At 44.7% G+C, this 17,646-nt stretch overlaps 1 protein-coding gene across 1 annotated transcript in view; it reads left to right on the forward strand.

Annotated features, from left to right (window-relative positions):
• The window catches only part of PINX1 (PIN2 (TERF1) interacting telomerase inhibitor 1), a 58,034-nt gene extending 41,052 nt beyond the window's left edge, over window positions 1-16,982 (forward strand). Inside the window, exon 7 of the mRNA XM_084284110.1 lies at window positions 13,648-16,982. Coding sequence (XP_084140236.1) covers window positions 13,648-14,244 — 597 coding nt within the window. The 3' untranslated portion in view covers window positions 14,245-16,982. The remainder of the gene's footprint in view (window positions 1-13,647) is intronic.
• Window positions 16,983-17,646: the final 664 nt, after the last annotated feature.

Genomic DNA, 17,646 nt, shown 5'->3' on the forward strand with positions numbered 1-17,646 from the left:
GGCAAGCTTTCAGCTTTCTTCAGTCATGAGCCTAAATTACCAGCTTTCTACTTCAATGTGACCAGGGGAAGGCTTAGACTGAACCCATAGTGCAGCATCTTTACTACTGCCATGGCCCAAACCAGCAGATTTTTGCTGTCTGGCCTTTCCTCTGAATGTATTTTCGGGAGCTGAAGCAATATTAAGTGGCTTTTCCAGTTTAGAAAGTGGGGGAAGATGCTGTATTGGGTCGGGCAGGTTGGAATGAGGAGCTTTGCCCTCGTAGGTCCTGGTGACCAGTCACCCACGTATATAAATTCCATCCCAAGCTCTGCTTTGGTGTGAACAAGCTATTCCTCTCCAGGACAAGCTCCTTGCACCCTTTTGGAGATAGTTTGTGCCAGGGACCCTTTTTAGTCCTACAAATGGCCAAGACTGAGCCAGATCTGGCTCCCTCCTCCGTGCATAGCCCTCCAGGACCATTCCATTGGTCTCTAATCTCCCAGACATGCCCGAATCCCTTCTGAGGATGCACAGCAGGCACCTTCAGTGTCACTCAGGAAAGCAGAGGTCCGATGGGGCTGGTTTGTGCAATGTTTAACAGGTTCTGGAGGGGGCTTTGCAGCATGCAGAGAGCTCTGCTCCTGTAGTTACACCCTTACTAGTTAAAAGCTAGCTTGCAGACACAAGAAGTGTAACAAGGATTCCCAGGGCAGCATCGTATGGTGAACTCCTCCTGAACCGAAGCAAGAATATAAATCAAAGTTTGTACTTTTTAACTACTGTAGGCATGAGCAGAGCATATGGGCGAGAGTATTAAAGAGAAGAGGACAGGGTCTCTCTCCGGAGACTTGAATCTGTCCTAGTGACTCCAGGCCTAACAGGATATACAAATGGTTCTGTTTCGCTGCTTTGTTTTAATGTTGATTTGTTTGTAGTCTGCCCGAGATATTAATTGGTGTTTTACAAGTACGAAGACAAAGGTGTCTGCCCTGACGAACTCCCTAACAAAAACCGCTGCTGTACAGCGTTAATGCACAGTCAAATTTGCTGCCTAATGAACCAATCGCTTTGATAAAATCTCTACCTCCCGGTGAATTCTCTGCTTTGATTTTCCCCTCGACTCCCATCTTCTTGTACACCTCACTTCGTCTTCTCTTTCTCTCTCAGCCTTCAGTCTGGGGGGCGGTTTGTGCTCTAATCAACGTTTTTACGGCGCAGCTCCTGGAAAGGAAGTGAATCACCGCTTTCATTAGGAACAAACAAAGTTGGGCCGGTGTTGCAACTGCGTGGATAGAAAAGCTGAGAAGTTGGAAGACCCCGGCCTGACACGGGGTTTGAAGAGGGGAATAGCGCTGCGACGTTCGCTTTTAATCCCTTCAACACGCTGCGGTTGATAACAGGTTGGAACATGGATGTCAGTTCCTTTGCAATGTTCCTATCCAGCAAAATAGTTGAACAGTGGCTCCTTTTTAGCAATGTCTTGGCTCCTTACCACCTATGACTTCGCATGGATTTTTTTTTTTTTTCTCCTAGAGGTGTTGAGTGCTGCAAAAATGGTCGTGTTAATGGTTGCCATCTGCATCTTATCCTCACCACTTCCATTTGTGTGTTGTTGCCTCCTTTGCAGAGGTGCTTATTTCTGCAGCAGGGGTGGCAGGATAGACTCTGACCACTTCTCATCTGCCCCAGCACATCAGCCAGTTACTTTAAACCGTCTCCAGTGGTGGTTTTTGCTCTCGTTATTGTTTTCCTAGTTCTCATTTAGCTAAGTCAACGCCTACCTTTTAGCACAAATCACGTCCTCGTGGAGGAGATGAGATATGCCCGAGAACCCTTGGAGACAGCAGCCTTCCAAATATTATGTCCCTATACTCTTTGTGCAAATAACTGGTGGCGTGGAGAGGAAAGGCAAATTGTTTTCCCAGCTGGGCTCGGCCGTATTATTAGACATCAGAGCATCCACGCGGAGGGAAGCCGTTACGAGCCCCGTAACCACAGGAACGGCTTCGATCACGGCTCGCACCTCATCAGATACGGGGTCATCCAGCCACAAGCTGCGAAGCCACAGGAAGCCGAGTCGCTTCGCTGAGAGTTAACTGCAAGTATCCCGTGCAGCTGGGATCCCGGGGCAGCCGTGACCTTCGGCTGGGCTTGGAACGACGGCTTGAAAGCCTCGGCGGCTCCACCTCCCAGCTTTTCTTCTGGCATTAAGCGTGGGGTAATGAAGGGAAGAAAGAAAGCAAAGTGAGCTGGCGTTGCTGAGTCACCGCTGAGCTTCGAGGCTGGCTGACTTGGTGGTGGAGCTCTGCTCGGGATTTGGGGGACCACCCAGCTTCTGCAGGTAGCAGAAGGGATTAGCAGAGGGCTCAGGTAATGAAAGGAGAGAGCCGGAGGATGATTGACTGCAAGGAAGTAAATCCCAAGCAGAAAGCAGCTTTTATGGGCGGATTGTTAGAGAGGCTAATTGGGGAAAATTAAATCTTTTAAAGCTTCTGCTCTTGCTCAATGCTAGGCCACTCAGCGCTCAGGGGTCTTTTCTCCTCCTTTTTCTGCACCCTTTCAGTACTCAACATCAAGCAAGCAGTAATTTCTGGGCTTCCTTAGGACATCAAGGTGAGTTTGGAAGACTATTCCAAGTCTTCATTAAGGATCTGAGACCCCAACCAATGCCACTTCCCTCTTACCAGCTTCTTAGGATGTGACTGAGGGACTGGAGGCAGCAGCTGGGGCTTGTGCCTTTTGCCTTTGCATCTTCTCTTACCCCTAAACAGCAGAATATTGGGAATGAGTGAGACACTGGAAACAAACCGATTTCTCCTTTAATTTGATGTTTCCTCCTGAATCTTCTCTTTGTTTTGCTGCTTATTCCTGGAGCAGTTTGCTATTAAGCTGTGATAAGCATCCCGTTCCCGTTCCTTTTTCGGAGCTCCCGTGCCAGGAGACGTTCCAGCTTGGAACACACACGCTCCCTGCGGGATCGCCTACCCGATAATTATTTGTATTGTTTTGTACCCACTCATAGCTTTAACCTGCAAGTCCCTTGAGGCACAGGTTCTGTGTTTTGTGTGGTTCACTGGGCAACCGCAGAGCACTTCGCTTCCCCTAGGGCATTACATAAAGTGTTAATAAGAAAATCCGAGGAAATCTATTTGGAATTACAGACGCAGGGATTTTCTCTTTGTCATTTTTAACATTACCACTAAATCTTTATGCAGCACGATGAAGCTAATACTTAGCGTAATGAAAGATGTGTGTCTTTATCATTTTGACCCGCGTGAGCTTTAGAAGTAAGGATCACCGAAAGGAAACAGAAGGCGAGGATGAAGGGAACCAGCAAAGAAGGGAGTGAAATGAAATGAAGGCTGTGACTTGCAAGGTGCAGAAGCTGAAGGCAGGCAGGAAAAGCAGAGCTGAAGCACGAAGGTCAGCCACGGAAAGCAAACCAAAGGAAATGAAGTCTGATGAGGGTTTGGAAGGTGGACAGTGAGGCTTTCTACTCCCAGAGGAGGAAGGTGATGTAAACCCAAGAGCAATCTGGATAGATACAGATGTGAAACAAAAAAAACAACTAAATATTTACACCTCCAGTGCTTGGAAGATCAGAGCTCTATGAGCTCCTGCAGCAGAAAAGCTAAGACCATGACCGTGAGGGTGCAGATTACCTCAACATCATAAGGCTGGCTGTCAGTTTTGAAGCCCAGTACTTGTCATCTTCGCTTGGATAGTGAGGATTTTCTTTGGCATTGCGGTAGGCTTTGGTAACATAGGTACTGTACATGCTGATCTAAGCTGTTCTCTCCTTAAACAGCTTGCTTACGTAGGTTAAAACGTGAGTTGTTCTGTAGGTTGATGGAGCCAAAGTTCTGCCCAAAACTGCAGATTTCACAAACTGACCACGAAAAGCCATCGTCTTTGTTGCAGGTCACAGCATACGTGCTCCGTCTTGCTCAGGCTGAGGCTGGGCAGGTCGTGCTGGCACTTGCAGTCCCCGTGGATTACCCATAAAGGAACGTCAACTGCTTCTTGACAAGTTTTCCACCTGCTTTGTGGCTGAAATAATCTGGCTGTTCGCTGCCCTGCGCTCAGTAGGGACCGTCTTAATTAGGTATTTCAAGAAAGATCAGCTACTGCTGGAACTAAAGTGAGCATTTTGAAGTATGGTCATTGCTGATATATGGTCAAGGGTGAGATGTATGGAGATATTCATGTATTTTTTCCTCCTCTTTCCTGAAGGCTGTTCCTCCTCCATACATCTCAAGTCCCATCTTTCTTCTTCCTAATAACCACTCCAAACTGATTCTTCCTCCTCTTTTTCCCATTGTCCATCCTTCTTTTTTTACTTCCTTATTTCCCTGAGTCCCCATGAAGGGAGAAGTCTACTTCAGGTATTTAAGAAACCCTTGTTTGGTTGCTTTGACACCTAATAGCAGACTTACTTTTCAGTACCAAGGGGACAGAGACTGCCTTGAAGGGATGCCCAGGGCTCTTTCCACTTTCTGGCAACTGTGCAAAAGGCTGAAATACCTGTCCTGTAGTAGGAAGCCTCAGGACTAGGAAATATTTTACTTCTTCAAGAGGTAAGAGGGCTTCCCCTCGGTTGCTGCCGTTCCCTACTATCTGCTGTGGAGTGTGCAAATGAACACCCAAGAGCAAAGGTTCTGTCCTTGCCTCCTCGAGCTTTTTTTCCACCCTAAATGATGTCACGCATGAGGTTTGTGTTGCGTCTTGCTCATGGGTACAGTCATTCCGTCCTTCCTTCCTTTGATACTCCCGTTGCCAAAGTCAATTTAGATCCCAATTCCAAGCTTTTCACTTCCAGTTCTGAAACTTACTGGTGGTGGTCTCCTCTTTAAATACTTACTAATGGCAGAGTTAACAAATCGGGTAAAAATAGCAAAGCCTGTAAATCCAAATGAACTCAGAACACCGTGTGTCTTCTTTAAAACACTCTGTTCACCTTTGCTTTTCTGCTGCTTGGGGTATAATGCGTGCCTCCAGGAACTTGGAAGCTAACGTTGCAGGCGAGTGCAGCACAATACAAGTCTCTGCAGAAATGCTGCTCTGATAACTTTGCTTTTTTGGCCTACATTTCTCGGGAGCTATTATTTGTTAATTATGTTATATAGCGCTCACATGCGGGCTAATTGCTTCCCCGGAGAGCCTCCAGTGAAATGATGGACAGAACAAGGGCAGGATGTTACACCTAGCAGGTAGGAAGGGGGTAAGGTGGGACACGGGCAGCACGGTTAGTCAAACACTTCTGTCTGTGTCTGAGAATCAAGCAAATTTAGGAAGGACACTGTGGGTGAATGGGGTGAAGGATGGGTGCTGATTGGAATCAATCCACGAGGAAGCACCAAAACTAAAGGCAGCAATGAAGAAAAAATGCCAAAAGTTATGAAAGAAGACTGCAGGGAGATTGAATGTAGCTTCTTTATAGAGAAGGTGGAACGCAGAGCTGTACCGTATGAATCCTTGAAAGCAAGAACAAGATCCATATGAACTGTAGCAACACAGCATGAGTGATATTCACTGGAAAAACAAAACCCATTCCTCACACAAACTCTTTCCTTCAAACCCTTATAGATGGGAGAGAATAAAAAGGCGCGTGCGCATCCATGGGGCTGTATTTCAGATTTGAGCTCTCTTAATCTTGCTGTTTGTCTTCGTTGCTGGTATTTATGGTCTGTGCTGCTCTAAATTGTCGTGTTCTGATTCATTTTCCTGTGCTGCAAATACTTCTTCACACCTGCTTCAAGGAAAGGAACCCGCTCCTGACGAAGGCACGCTCAACAAATAAGTGACTAAAAGTGACCCAAGGAGGGATTTCTCAGCAGCTCCTCTGCCACTGCTTGTGCTGAAAAACAGGAAATATCTGTGCCCTTGCACGAAGCAAGCTGGATTTTGATCCGCGGATCAGCTGTCCAGCGTATCACCCCTTCAAAGCAAAGCAGCGGAAGGGTTTTAAGAGCGCGTGTTCCTTTTGAGAAGCATTTTGGAGTGGGAGGGTGGAAGGATTGCAGGTTCAGCCATTTAAATTGTGTCTGTTTTGAATGCTTGTAGAAAGACTGTTTACACACAAACATTACTTTCCACATTTATTATTAAAAAAGAGTTAAAGTGAGGTTTTACATAGGTCGGTATTCTCTTCAGATTTCAGAATGCAGTGTCCTTTGCCAAAAGCCAAACCGTGATGCTGATTTTGCTTGTTCTCTACCAGGACTGCTTTCTCTCTGTGGGTATCTCAAATGGTTTTTATGGTGTCCTTCCTCTCCGTGCCTTATCTCTGCATTGTAGATCTCCATACTCCTTGCTAATACCTTTGTTTGTATTCACAATGTGGCCTGCCGAGCCCGTTTGTTACTTCTCCTCTGGTCTATTCACATCCTTCTGTATCCGTGTGGAGTAGGAAGGAATCCTGAAGTCGATAATCAAGAAGGGTCTGGTCTTGGAGACCTGATTAGAAAGGATTATCAGCAGCTGCCTGTGCCACATATTACAAAAGCCTAATGAAGACTGCCTAGGGAATGACGTGACAGTAGTGAAATGACCACGTGAAGAAGTCGTCGGGTATTTCTGAGCGTGTCTCGTAGTGATTTGTTTATACATGGTTATATTGCAGAAGAGACAAAAGCTGTGATGTGTTTATTCCCTGTTAAGTGTCACAGCTGCAGAACACCGTCAGGTGAGTGGGAAAGCACTTCCAGCACTCGTGGAGTGCCTTGCACATCTGGGATGCCTCTCTCAAGGATCTCAAAGTACTTTACAAACACTTAACGAAACTTGTAGCTCTGCTGCAAGTTTCGGAGAGCTGATAAGGCATGTTTTGCCTTTTTTTTTTTGGTAGCCTGTGCCATAGCTGGGGAGAATAACTTCTCCAGGGTTTCCCACCAGCTCTGTTTTGTAGCTGGGAAGAGAACTTGGGAAACGTGACCTTCCCAGTCCTGTACTCGCTTTGCCGGACCATACTTCCTCTGTTATTCAAGGTGAGAACAGAACGGTTAGAATTGATTTAGATGCTTCTGGGAAGATGAAGTCACTCTGTTTGTATCTTTGTACCGTGCCAGTAGAGAGATCCTAAGGGAAATCTCTTCCTTTAGTTCTGTTTACATTCAGTCTAACACACAGATGTAATTTGCAAGGAAATGGAAAGGAAGAGAGGTTTTGCTGGCCTCAGCAGTGTAGCTAGAGCGAAATGAGATGTCACAAGGATATCTAAGTGTCTCTCTTTCAAGATATAAAAAGGATTTTTCTTCTTTGTAGTGTGATTTTTTTTTTCTTTTAACTCTTTCCCTGCAAGCCTTCAGTCTTCCACACCTCTTGTGTATTCTCTTTCATTCTCCCGTAGCCTGTTACGGGATTTTACTCACCATGTTTGTTTGCTAAAACATACTTTTTTTTTTTTTTTTCCTGAAAAGTGTGAGAACAGTAGGAGGAAGTTTCTGTCCTCTGTGCAACACGGTATCGGGGTTCCCAAGCTGACATTGGAAATACAGGTGGTGTGACTGCCCGCGTTGTGAGTGCTGGTGCCGTACGACCGACCGGGACCTGATCGTGACAGCTGCAATGAATCCCCATGGCTATCGTTGCAATCAAATCCTTGGCCAAAATCTAATCCCTTGCACTTTTTGCAACCCTGTTGCTTCCTGTTACGCTGTTGTCTTCAGGCTGAAGGCAAAACCCGGCCGAGTGTTGGAGCTTATTGCTCGGCTCCTGGTTCATTGATGGGAACAGGCTGGGATCCAATGCGTTTGTATGGCAGTAGGACTGTTGTATGACAAGCAGACGGTGTTTTGGATGCCTGGAGACTGCATTCAGCGAGCGAGATAGCAGCTTTCTACTTCAGCAGCAGTAATGTGTGAATTATAAAAATAAATGGGAACGCTAAAATCGGCCACTTGCTGAGAGACGGGATGAGCTTTTGGCAAAAACGTAAAGGAGAATTACAAGGCAGCCCAGGAGAAGTTGGATGCTGTTTTTGCTGAATTTAAACCCAAAATAAAAAATGGAGTCAGCAGATACGATGCAAATGTACCTGAAAAGGAAGTACCTGTGGATTTGTAGGGCAGAAAGTTATTGCTGTTAGATGGTAGTAATACATCCTCGCTAGGATGCCGAGCCTCTGTCCTTGCAGGTTTCCATGACTCAGCCAGAACAGACCCAGCTGACCTGATCTCGTGCTGGCCGTAGTCCTGCTCCACGCCGGAGGCTGGATAAGGACCTCCAGAGGTCACTTCCAATCAAGGATGCTATGAATAACCCCGAATCATTCGGAGCAGAGATTTACTACAATAAAATCCCTTGCCTTTTTTAGTTGCGGCGAAGCAGTCCGCCCGCTCTTTCCTTTGTAGCTGCAGATGGAGGCAGGTGTAGCAAACACAGTTCCTCGTAATTCCCCAAGGAAAACCGATTTTTTTATAGGTTTTTTCCTTGTCCCTTTTCCGTTGGTTACTTCCCAGCCTCGCTCCTTGTCCTTCCTGGGTAGGAGGCAGAGCTGATGGTTTGTGTAGTACAGTAATTAAATCAGCTGCGATCTTGCAGTTGGGTTTTTCAGCATATTCTAATATCAAATTTATTGTAATAGGGTTGAACGGGAACATTTTTCTGGGTAGTAATTGGCTCTTGTCCTTTGACAAATCTCTGTCGTGGTCTACAGCCTGGCTCGGTGTTAGACAGTGGGGATTTCCATTTTGTTTCCTCAAGGTGGATTCCTCGCTCTCTCGGCACTCAGGATAAAAAGTAGTGCAATTAAAACTCAGTGTGGCCATGAGAGGTGTCCTGGTGACTGCAATACCACGGTCAGCAAAAGAAGGGAATTGCAGGGCACCTGAATTTTTCACATTTCTTTCTGAATTTAATATTCCCTTTTTTTTTTTTTTTTTCATCTCTTTCACTAAAACCATCTTTTATTACCAGGAAGTCAAATTGCATCTATTTTGTTTTCCTTTTTTTTTTTTTTTTTAACACATTAGAGGGCCGTAAGATGCTTCTTGAGTACAGTTACCCCATTTTCCTTTCCAAGCAAGGATTAACTCCACTTAATGCTTTCCTGATACTTGTCGGAGGTTTGTTTCAGTGGTTGAGACTCCCAGTGGTTGAAGCTTCGTGTAGACACTGATAGATTTGTCCTCCTGGCAGAGTTTTAAATTGTCAATTTACATCTGCTGCCTCTCATCCTCTTCATCACAGGCATGGGGAAAAATCTCCGTTTTCTCTTTGCAGCAGCCCTTTCTATATTAGAAATATGTTGTCATTAGCTCTTCGTAAGATGCTGTCTGCAGCGTACCGAGCTCAATCGGATGAACTGAAAATGGTAGAGCCCATTCTTATGCCAGAATTGACTTCAGAACTGATGGTACGTGGCCTTATTTATGCACGTATTTAGTTTAATCCTGCTTAAACTCATGCTACAAGTCTTTGTTCACTCTCTTGCCCCTTTGATCCCAATCCAAACGTTCGTGCTGATGCTTAATGTTGTCAACTCCTTACAGCGAGCCTCTGTCACCCTTAACGTCTGCAGCACTCCAGAGTGATTCCTCGGTAATAATCTGCTCTGCTGCTCTCCAGACTTGCGTTGGAAAGGTATTGGGATGCCCTCAGCTCTTCCTGTCAAGTTTTGTATCCTGCACGGGGCTCCTACCGGTGCTGCTCTGCAGTGAGGGTGTGGAGCAGCAGGAATAGGGCTGGATTATGTTAATTGTGTTATTACGGTTCCTTAATGAGAAAGTAACTCATCGCTATGATTCACTCCGACTCCGCAAAGGTGGGCTTGCATTTTAAAGCCATGGATGGTAATGCAATTGCCTTGCAGCTCAGGCTAGAGGTTTAGCCTGTACTTACTTCATCTCGCCCATTTCCTGCAATTTACGTGAGGATCTACGAAAATTACAGTTTAGATTTATTCTCCCTCTGCTCTCCGTTCTTCCGTACTTCTCCTTTCGTGTCATTTTGTCAATTTGTGCTAACAGAATGACTTGGGTACACCCTCATTTGCAAACGAGGAAGCAAAGGCACGTGAAATTACTCGGCTTAAGTAATTGTAGTTCATAAGTGGCAGGTATTAGACTGTATAGTAGATTTTTTTAATTTGATTCCTCTATTTTAAGCTTGAAGTGCTAGGAAAGAAACACCTGCAGTGAAGAGGAGGAAATTTTATTAAATTAATCCACACTACAACCTAATTCTGTTGCTTATGTATAGCACCCTTTATTTTTGCCCATCAGTTGCATCTTGCTTTTCCTCCTAGAGTAACGTGGGGATGCATTCATTGGTTTTTGGATCTAATTCCTCAACCTAAGGTCTTAAATCTCCAGTTTGGGTTTCAAACTCATTTATTTCATGAGGTGTCTAGATACCATTCTACTTTGACTTCTACCATTGCCAAACCTTCTTCATGTTTGAATGTGAATCTTTTTTGGTATATAATAGGCCATAATCCCGTACTTTTTTCCTTTATTATGTAACTGTGTGGGAAAGATGCTCTGAGAGTACAGTGCCGTAGAGATGCAATCCCGATCCTGCAGGAATTAAGGGAACCAGGATTTCACTCTATACATTTAGTGTGCTGACTTAATGATTAAATCAGCACTGTGTGTAAAAGTGAAGAAAGCGCGCAGGAAAAACAACAAAAAAAACCACCCTGTGAGTACTTAGTGCTTTATTTTTCCATACATTCAACCGATTGCATAAACAGATGATGTTTACTGGGGACTTCTGGCTATAATTGACCCTCATCTTTTCCTGTGCACTTCCCAGCCTCTCCTTGAATTTTCCTATTGTTTCCTTTTAATCACTCCACGCTTAACTCTGCTTTAAGCAGTGCTTTTCTCCTGCTTGGGACTGTCCTACAGACTTGTATTCCCACCTCTTCTTTTAACTTCATCTTCTCAGCCTGATTTCGTTTGGAGCTCATGATGTGGACGAAGACATCTCCTCCAAAGCCCAATCGTCTGATGTCCCACCAGTTAGAGCAGGATTGCTCTTTGCCTTTTACCTGGTCATCAGGAACGGAGCAGGAATGATTCTTCGCCTTTCGTCCTGTATAATTCACTGCTTTTTGGAGGTTGAGGAAACACGGTGCTCACTTACGTACGTGCGTCTTATTTTTGGAACTGCATCAACTGCAACTCTCCTGTCGAGAGGTTATAGGAAAAAAAAAAACATGTTTAGAGTTCAGCGGTGTTCCCATGGCTACTGGGACAGGTACATCACGGGAGGGGGAATGCTGCTGGCATGTAACAGCCCTTGCAGGTGATTTATGGCTTTACATAAGCTTCTCCTAAACCGAGAGGTTTTCTGGAGTTGGCACCTCCTTGCTTGTCTCCATGCCCTGTTAGTTCTGTGTTCAGTGGCCCGTGGTTATTAAAATTCTTATCAATAAAGGAGTTTCTGAGCAAGGTTCTTATTTTCTGGGATCGTGCATACCTTCTGAACTCCTCAGCTTAACCAAAGGAACTTTTTTTTTTTTAATGCCTAATGTATTTTATAAAAAGAAATGTGTAGAGTTCAAGTAATACTTGCCTTCAATTACAGTAATTAAGTTGTCAGGACTCAAAGTCACCAAGGGAATGAGAAAATCCTTTCCTGGTTGGCCAGAGGATAATTGGTGTTCTGGTCGTGAGTGTGTTTTACATATTGGGGTGGGGAGGGAAATCGTTCTGGCTGGCATCTGCGGCAGAAAACCTGGGAGACTGTTTGTCATTTTGCAATCCAAGGTGTCAAAATCCTCCTGCTGGCAAGAGGAAGAGCAAGTGACCTGCTTAACGTTGCTTTAGCAGGGCATCTATTTTCTGATCGGCACCAGCGCCGCTTGCTCCAGTGGGGACGCGTATCATTTTCATAAGAAAGGGACTGCAAACAGAGCCCGGTCCATTTATTCCGGGGGTTGAGTCTTGTCAAACTTCTCCTGCAGCTCCCCTTTTGAGTGTACGTTGGATCTGTAGCCGGGTATAGGTACGTGTGCCTTTTCCCCACGTTAACCATCTCTTTGAGCACTTCTTCGACAGAAATCACGTAATTTCTCTTCCTAAACTTACTCGAGGCAGGCCACGAAGGTATTCCTGCAAGAAAAGCACCTAATTTTGCTAAGTGCCCCCACAAACATCACTGGCATCTCAAGTGTAGCGTTGCTCTCGTTCCACTGGGCTAGCTCTCTTGAAAGCCCGATGGATGAGGAAATCGCCCCTCGTGCTGCATCGCTAACGACACGAAGCTTGGCATTCCTGCTCGTGTGAGTGAAGGTTACTGCCGTAGGAGTCAGCCCTGCCAAACCTTACCTACAAACCCTAATAAAACCCACTTCAGCCATCAGCTTTAATGATGCCCTAAAGAGAGCCGCAGCACTTATCTCCACCGTGTTGAGATAAGCGGATTTCTATCTCCCACGTTGCTGCCGGCCTTCACCCTGTTATCAGTTCACGCCACTGGGTGTGGGTGTAAAATATTACTGCTCCGATTTGGTTGCATTTTACAGTCACTTCAGTTCACGTCCAAGATTCATGGGCAGAGTGGGTGCTCTTATCTGTGTGTGTTTATGAATGGAAGAACAGCCTCGTAGCTGGCACTCACCTCGTTCACCCATCATAGCTGCAGATAACCTGTTTCAGAAGCATCTCGTGGGCCAGATGTTGGTAAGGACTCTACATGATGCCTACCTGCTCAGCTTTTCACACCTAGGGGGTGTGCTGAGGTACCTGCAGTTCCCACCAGCCTCTAAAAAAAAAAATCAACAGAAAATTTGGGATGTTTCCAGAAGTCGTCTGTGACTTTTGCCAAGCCAAAGGATGTAACACAAAGGGTTATTTTTGAGTGCTTCAATATCCACGTAAACAAGTCGAATTTCAGCTGCTCTTTGGGCATGTTTATTTTGCAAGTCACAGATAATTTAGCAAATTATTTTTTTTTTCATCTCGTTGCATTTGTTGCTTTTTCAGAGTCGATTCTCTTCATGCCATACATAGCATCCAGCTCAACGAGCGTAGTTTGCCTTCTGTTGTATATTTACTTTCTAGACACTCGGCTCTTTTTATAGATACTCACCTGCAGCTGGAGTTCAGCAGCTATTTATTTTGTGTATGCAGACGCCTTGTAAGATCTAACCTGTGATGTTGTTTTTGCCATCTGATAACGTGTGATCAAATGGAACATGTTTAAATAACAACGTCTAGGACACAATGACAGTAAAGCAGCTATGAAACAAACATTTCTACAGATCAGATAAGGTGGAAGGGATGCATCAATGCCGGATTGCTCCCCGTAGCCCAAGTTGTTGCACTTCGCTGTAGAGGTATTCCAGGCATGGGATTTCCTTTCTGCCACAGGCTAATAGATCATACCGTGCTATTTTTCATGTTGGTTTGTATCTTGTAGAGACATGTGCCTTTGCGAAGTGAGTGTAACACGCCGAGTACGATAGCATTACACATAATCTGCATGAGTTGCACAGGAGTTGGTAAACAGTGAGAAATTCAAACCAGCAGAGAATCATAACCCGTCCCTGCTCTAAGTTACTGTACTTGAGTCTCTTTTTGTAGAAGTCTGTACTTCTACCCTTAATTTTTAAAGCAGTATATGGTTTTAAAATACTTTTAGCATTAAAATGCAGCAAAATAACTTTGTTTAAACCCGTTATTTCTGACTCTCCTGCTTCTCCTTGTTCCCCTGCAGGAGGATGCCACCGATCCTGAGTCTCAGGAGGAGAAGCAGAGAGACCCCTGGCTGTCTGAGCCTGCAGACGGTCCCAATACAGTGAAGAGTGGTCTCACCGTGCAGGAATATTTCGCCAAGCGCATGGCAAAATTGAAGGGATCCCATAAAGAAACAGAAGTAAAGTCAGACGGTTGCTCCCCAACCACAGAAGAAGCCTTGGAGCTTTCAGAAGAACTGAAAACCAAAGCTAAGAAGAAAAAGAAGAAGCAGAAGAGTGATGAGGCAGAGAGTACAGAACACTGTGAGAAACCAAAAGCAAAAAAGTCTAAGATAAGTAGCTGGAATGGAAATGAACTGGATGCTTCTTTAAATGAATGTCACTCAGGGAAAAAGAAAAGGAAGCATAAAGAGCAGCACGAAGAGGAAAGTGTTAGTAATGATGAAAATATGGGCAATGGAGAAGTGTATATGGGGGTATCTGATGGGGAGGATCTCTGCACAGAGGACTCAGAGACAAAGCAGAAGAAACGCCATAAGAAGAAGCACAAAAAGCAAAAAGAGGAGACAGCTGAAGGAACGCAGAGAAAGAAAAAGAAGCACTGCAAGTCGATTTAACCATTTAAGAGTCAAGGTGGGACTTTGAGGCGGTTTGAACTTTATCACGTTGGATGAGAAGCCTACACAAACCCCAGCCAAACATCAGATGGCAATTCAGCCTTGAGTACACTTGAGCTCCTCATCCACCTGAAACCACAGATTGTATTTAAATAGAGCTCTTACAAGGGGGCTGAGAACGTGCTGACAGGCCAACAGGAGCTTCAGCTCCAGGGCCAAGGCTTACACGTCTACCAAGCAAGACTTGATAAAAAAGAAGACAACAGCTATGCTTTGCCCTCCCGTTGTGGCAGACCCAAGGTTCACCTTAGGGGCTGTGCTTTAACACAGCAGAGCCTCCACCTTCAGCCCACGTTCACCCTGGAGTGACTCCATTCACAACAGATAACAGCAAGCAAAATCGGGGCTGGTTTTAACCACTGTGGTTAGGACTGTGAAAACCAGTAAATTGCCGTGTGCTGGTTCACACTGGCTGTGTTTTTTCAATCCGGGGAGATCAAAACAAAACAAAACAAAACAAGTCATCCTATTGCTGCCTTTATTATTAAAGCCACCGTTGTTTTCACGTATGATAGCTCTGCCTCTGGAAATGGGAGGGGGGTTGCAAAGCTGTATGTATTTCTTTGCATTGATTTTTTGCAAAGTCGTGTGTAATTTTTTCATTGATCTCCCATTTACGTATAAAATTGACATTGCTTTTTCCCAAAACGCTTAGTCCTTAATTAAAAGATTACCCCTGATTGTCAGTACTAAAGAATGAAATAAAGTAACTCCCTGTGTTCCCTGGCCAGTAGTTAACTATGGTCAAGTAACTTTGCAACAGAGGTACAGGAGCTGTGCCTTTCTTAGCCATATCTAAATCTTTGATTCCCAGGTAGCATTCGTGCTACGTTTGGTGATGCACCTCACATTCAAAAAGCTGGAGAAGCAAGGTTTTCTATGAAACAGGGAGACCAAATAGATTTTGAGAGCATAGCTACTCCTCCACATTAATATTGCCACTTCCACACAGAAGCCTTGCAATTTGTAACCAAATCAGCAGCTGTTTCTCTTTGTCAACCTAGAAATAAGTAAAGCTGGGACTCAGCACTGCCACAAGCCCTCGTGGAGGAGAGTTTAAACATTCAGGCTGGATTTTGGCACCTTCATCTCACTCAGCAAAAAGCTGTCGGGGGAGATGGGTGAGCTTGGAAGCGAAGTGGTGAAATGGGAAGAAGCATTCCCTGTCCTTGTGTCTGGTCCTGATATTGCCTCGGCCACAGCAAATTGACAGCACAGCCCTGAAAGCCAGCCAGTTATCGTGGCATCACCCGGGGTGGCCAAGCAGAATTTAAATTCATTAGCTGCTCATTTGTCTTTGGGGCCTGCCTGTGCTTCATCAGAGTAAATCTGAACCATCCCAATGGCCTGCTCTGCTGGCTAAATGGCCACGTTTGTGGTTGAGCCCAGCTGAGTCGCTGAACATGGCTTGGAAAACATTGTCAAGATGCAGATGTAATGTGAAAAGATTCCTTAAGCTGCCTTTATGGTCCAGCAGGAGACGTGTAGCCGACAATACACAGCCCACAGGGCTTCAGATGTCTCGGTTGCAGCTCAATTGGACTTCTCACTTCTTAAGGTATTTCGGTTTGCAATGCCAGAGTATCTTAAGACCTATCTTAAGGGCTTTCTTGCCCTGAGGACACACCCGTTCGTTGCAGCAAAATTGCTGTACTTTTACAATATGGTGAGGGAGAACAAGATGCCTTTCTCTGTGCTTCCCACCAGCATCGTTTTCCCTAGTAGTTTTTAACCCTTAGTTTTTAACCTTTTTAACCCATTTGCTTTCCAGCTCTTTGCAAATATTTGCCCTTGTGATGCTGCTGGGGCTGGGCTTGTTCCCTGCCTTCCTTAAGCAACGGAACTTAAACACCATGAGCTTGCTCTGGTTACGAGCAAACTCCGTGCTTGACATGAAAAAAAAAATCTTCTCAATGGGAGAAGGCAGCAAAATAATTTTCATGTTACATTATGAAGCATCCTAAGTTTTAAAGCAGCTCTCCCAGTTTCTTGCTTACTGCTTCCTAAATTTTTATTTGTCAGTAGAAGCCCTGAATGTTTCCCATGATTTTATTTTATTTTTTTTTTAACTCTTAAGAGGCTGAACTTTACAATCTCCTGGGGATTTTAACTTGAAAAGGTGCTAGTAAAGGAAGAGGGTTTCCTTTGCCAAATGCTGCTGGGTTTGTTCGCTTGTTCGCTGTATTAATCTTACACGAGTTTCTGTGTGCTGGATCTTATGGAAAGTGTTTGGCCAGATTCCAGTGTTAGTTACAGCAAGAACAAACAAAAAAAGGGAATAAATCTTTAAATGTGTGGTGTCACTACTGGTAAGCACAGGAGATTTAAGATTTAAATCTGGCTCAGATTGAAATACGAGCTACAAATAGAAGATTCTCTATTTGTGCAATAAGTGGGAATTTCACCTTTTCCTGGGAAAATGTGGGATTTTATTTTAACGTGCCTCAAGCTCAAAGAGAAATGGCATGTGCAGAACTTGGGTTGTAGGAAGGAAAGACTTTGTGATGTACTAGAATTTGAAAAAAAAAATGATTCAGCTGCACTTCTTTGTATGTTAGTGATCAGCCAACTCTGTATTACGCAACAAGAAGCTCTTCTTACCAGATGCTGCCTTGCGAAGTGGATGACAGACACAACAACATCTTTCGAAGTAATAAATTATTATTTTTTTGTTTGTAGTGGGTTGTGAGTCCAGTTTTAACCAAACTCGGGTTTGGCAAGAAGGCCTTTTTAGAAAGCAGAAGAATTCCAGCATGGTGAAATGAGCAGAAAGTAAGCACAAAGAAATGATTTGGGTTGGTTCTGTGAAAACTACTTTTGAATAGTGGTGTCTTTTGTTGCATATTTGTCCGTCGTACCCACATCTTGCAGCCCAGATTTAATGTACCTCCAAGTGAAATTGCCCAGAAACAGCAAAATGAAAGTCGCCGGGCTGCTTTCACTCACAAATTAGGGGTGATGCGCACACAGCGCAGCTGCTGACTTGTTTTCAATTTGGGTAATCCCAACTCACCGGTGACATAGAAGTGATGGTTTTGGGGGAGTTACTTCCACTCTTTGCAGGTGTGGTGCAATTCTGCACTTCGAGCCTTGAAATTAATTGTTGGTGCAAAGCCACGCCAAGCTAAAAGTTTGTGAGCAGCAATGGAGATGCCAACCTTTGTGTTTGCAATTACCTGCAAGCACAGAAGTGTGTCCTGGAAAGCAGAGAACACGTCAAAAAACCCCGTTACCAGCATCAGACTGAAATCTGCACCAGGTTTTTGGGCTTCCATGGGACACATGGTTTGATCTTGCTGGTGTCTGACTGCAGCACCTCTCCGTAGAGCCAGGGATGGAAAA

The sequence above is a fragment of the Netta rufina genome, assembly GCF_964035555.1.
Source record: "Netta rufina genome assembly, chromosome: 3".
NCBI lineage: Eukaryota > Metazoa > Chordata > Aves > Anseriformes > Anatidae > Netta > Netta rufina.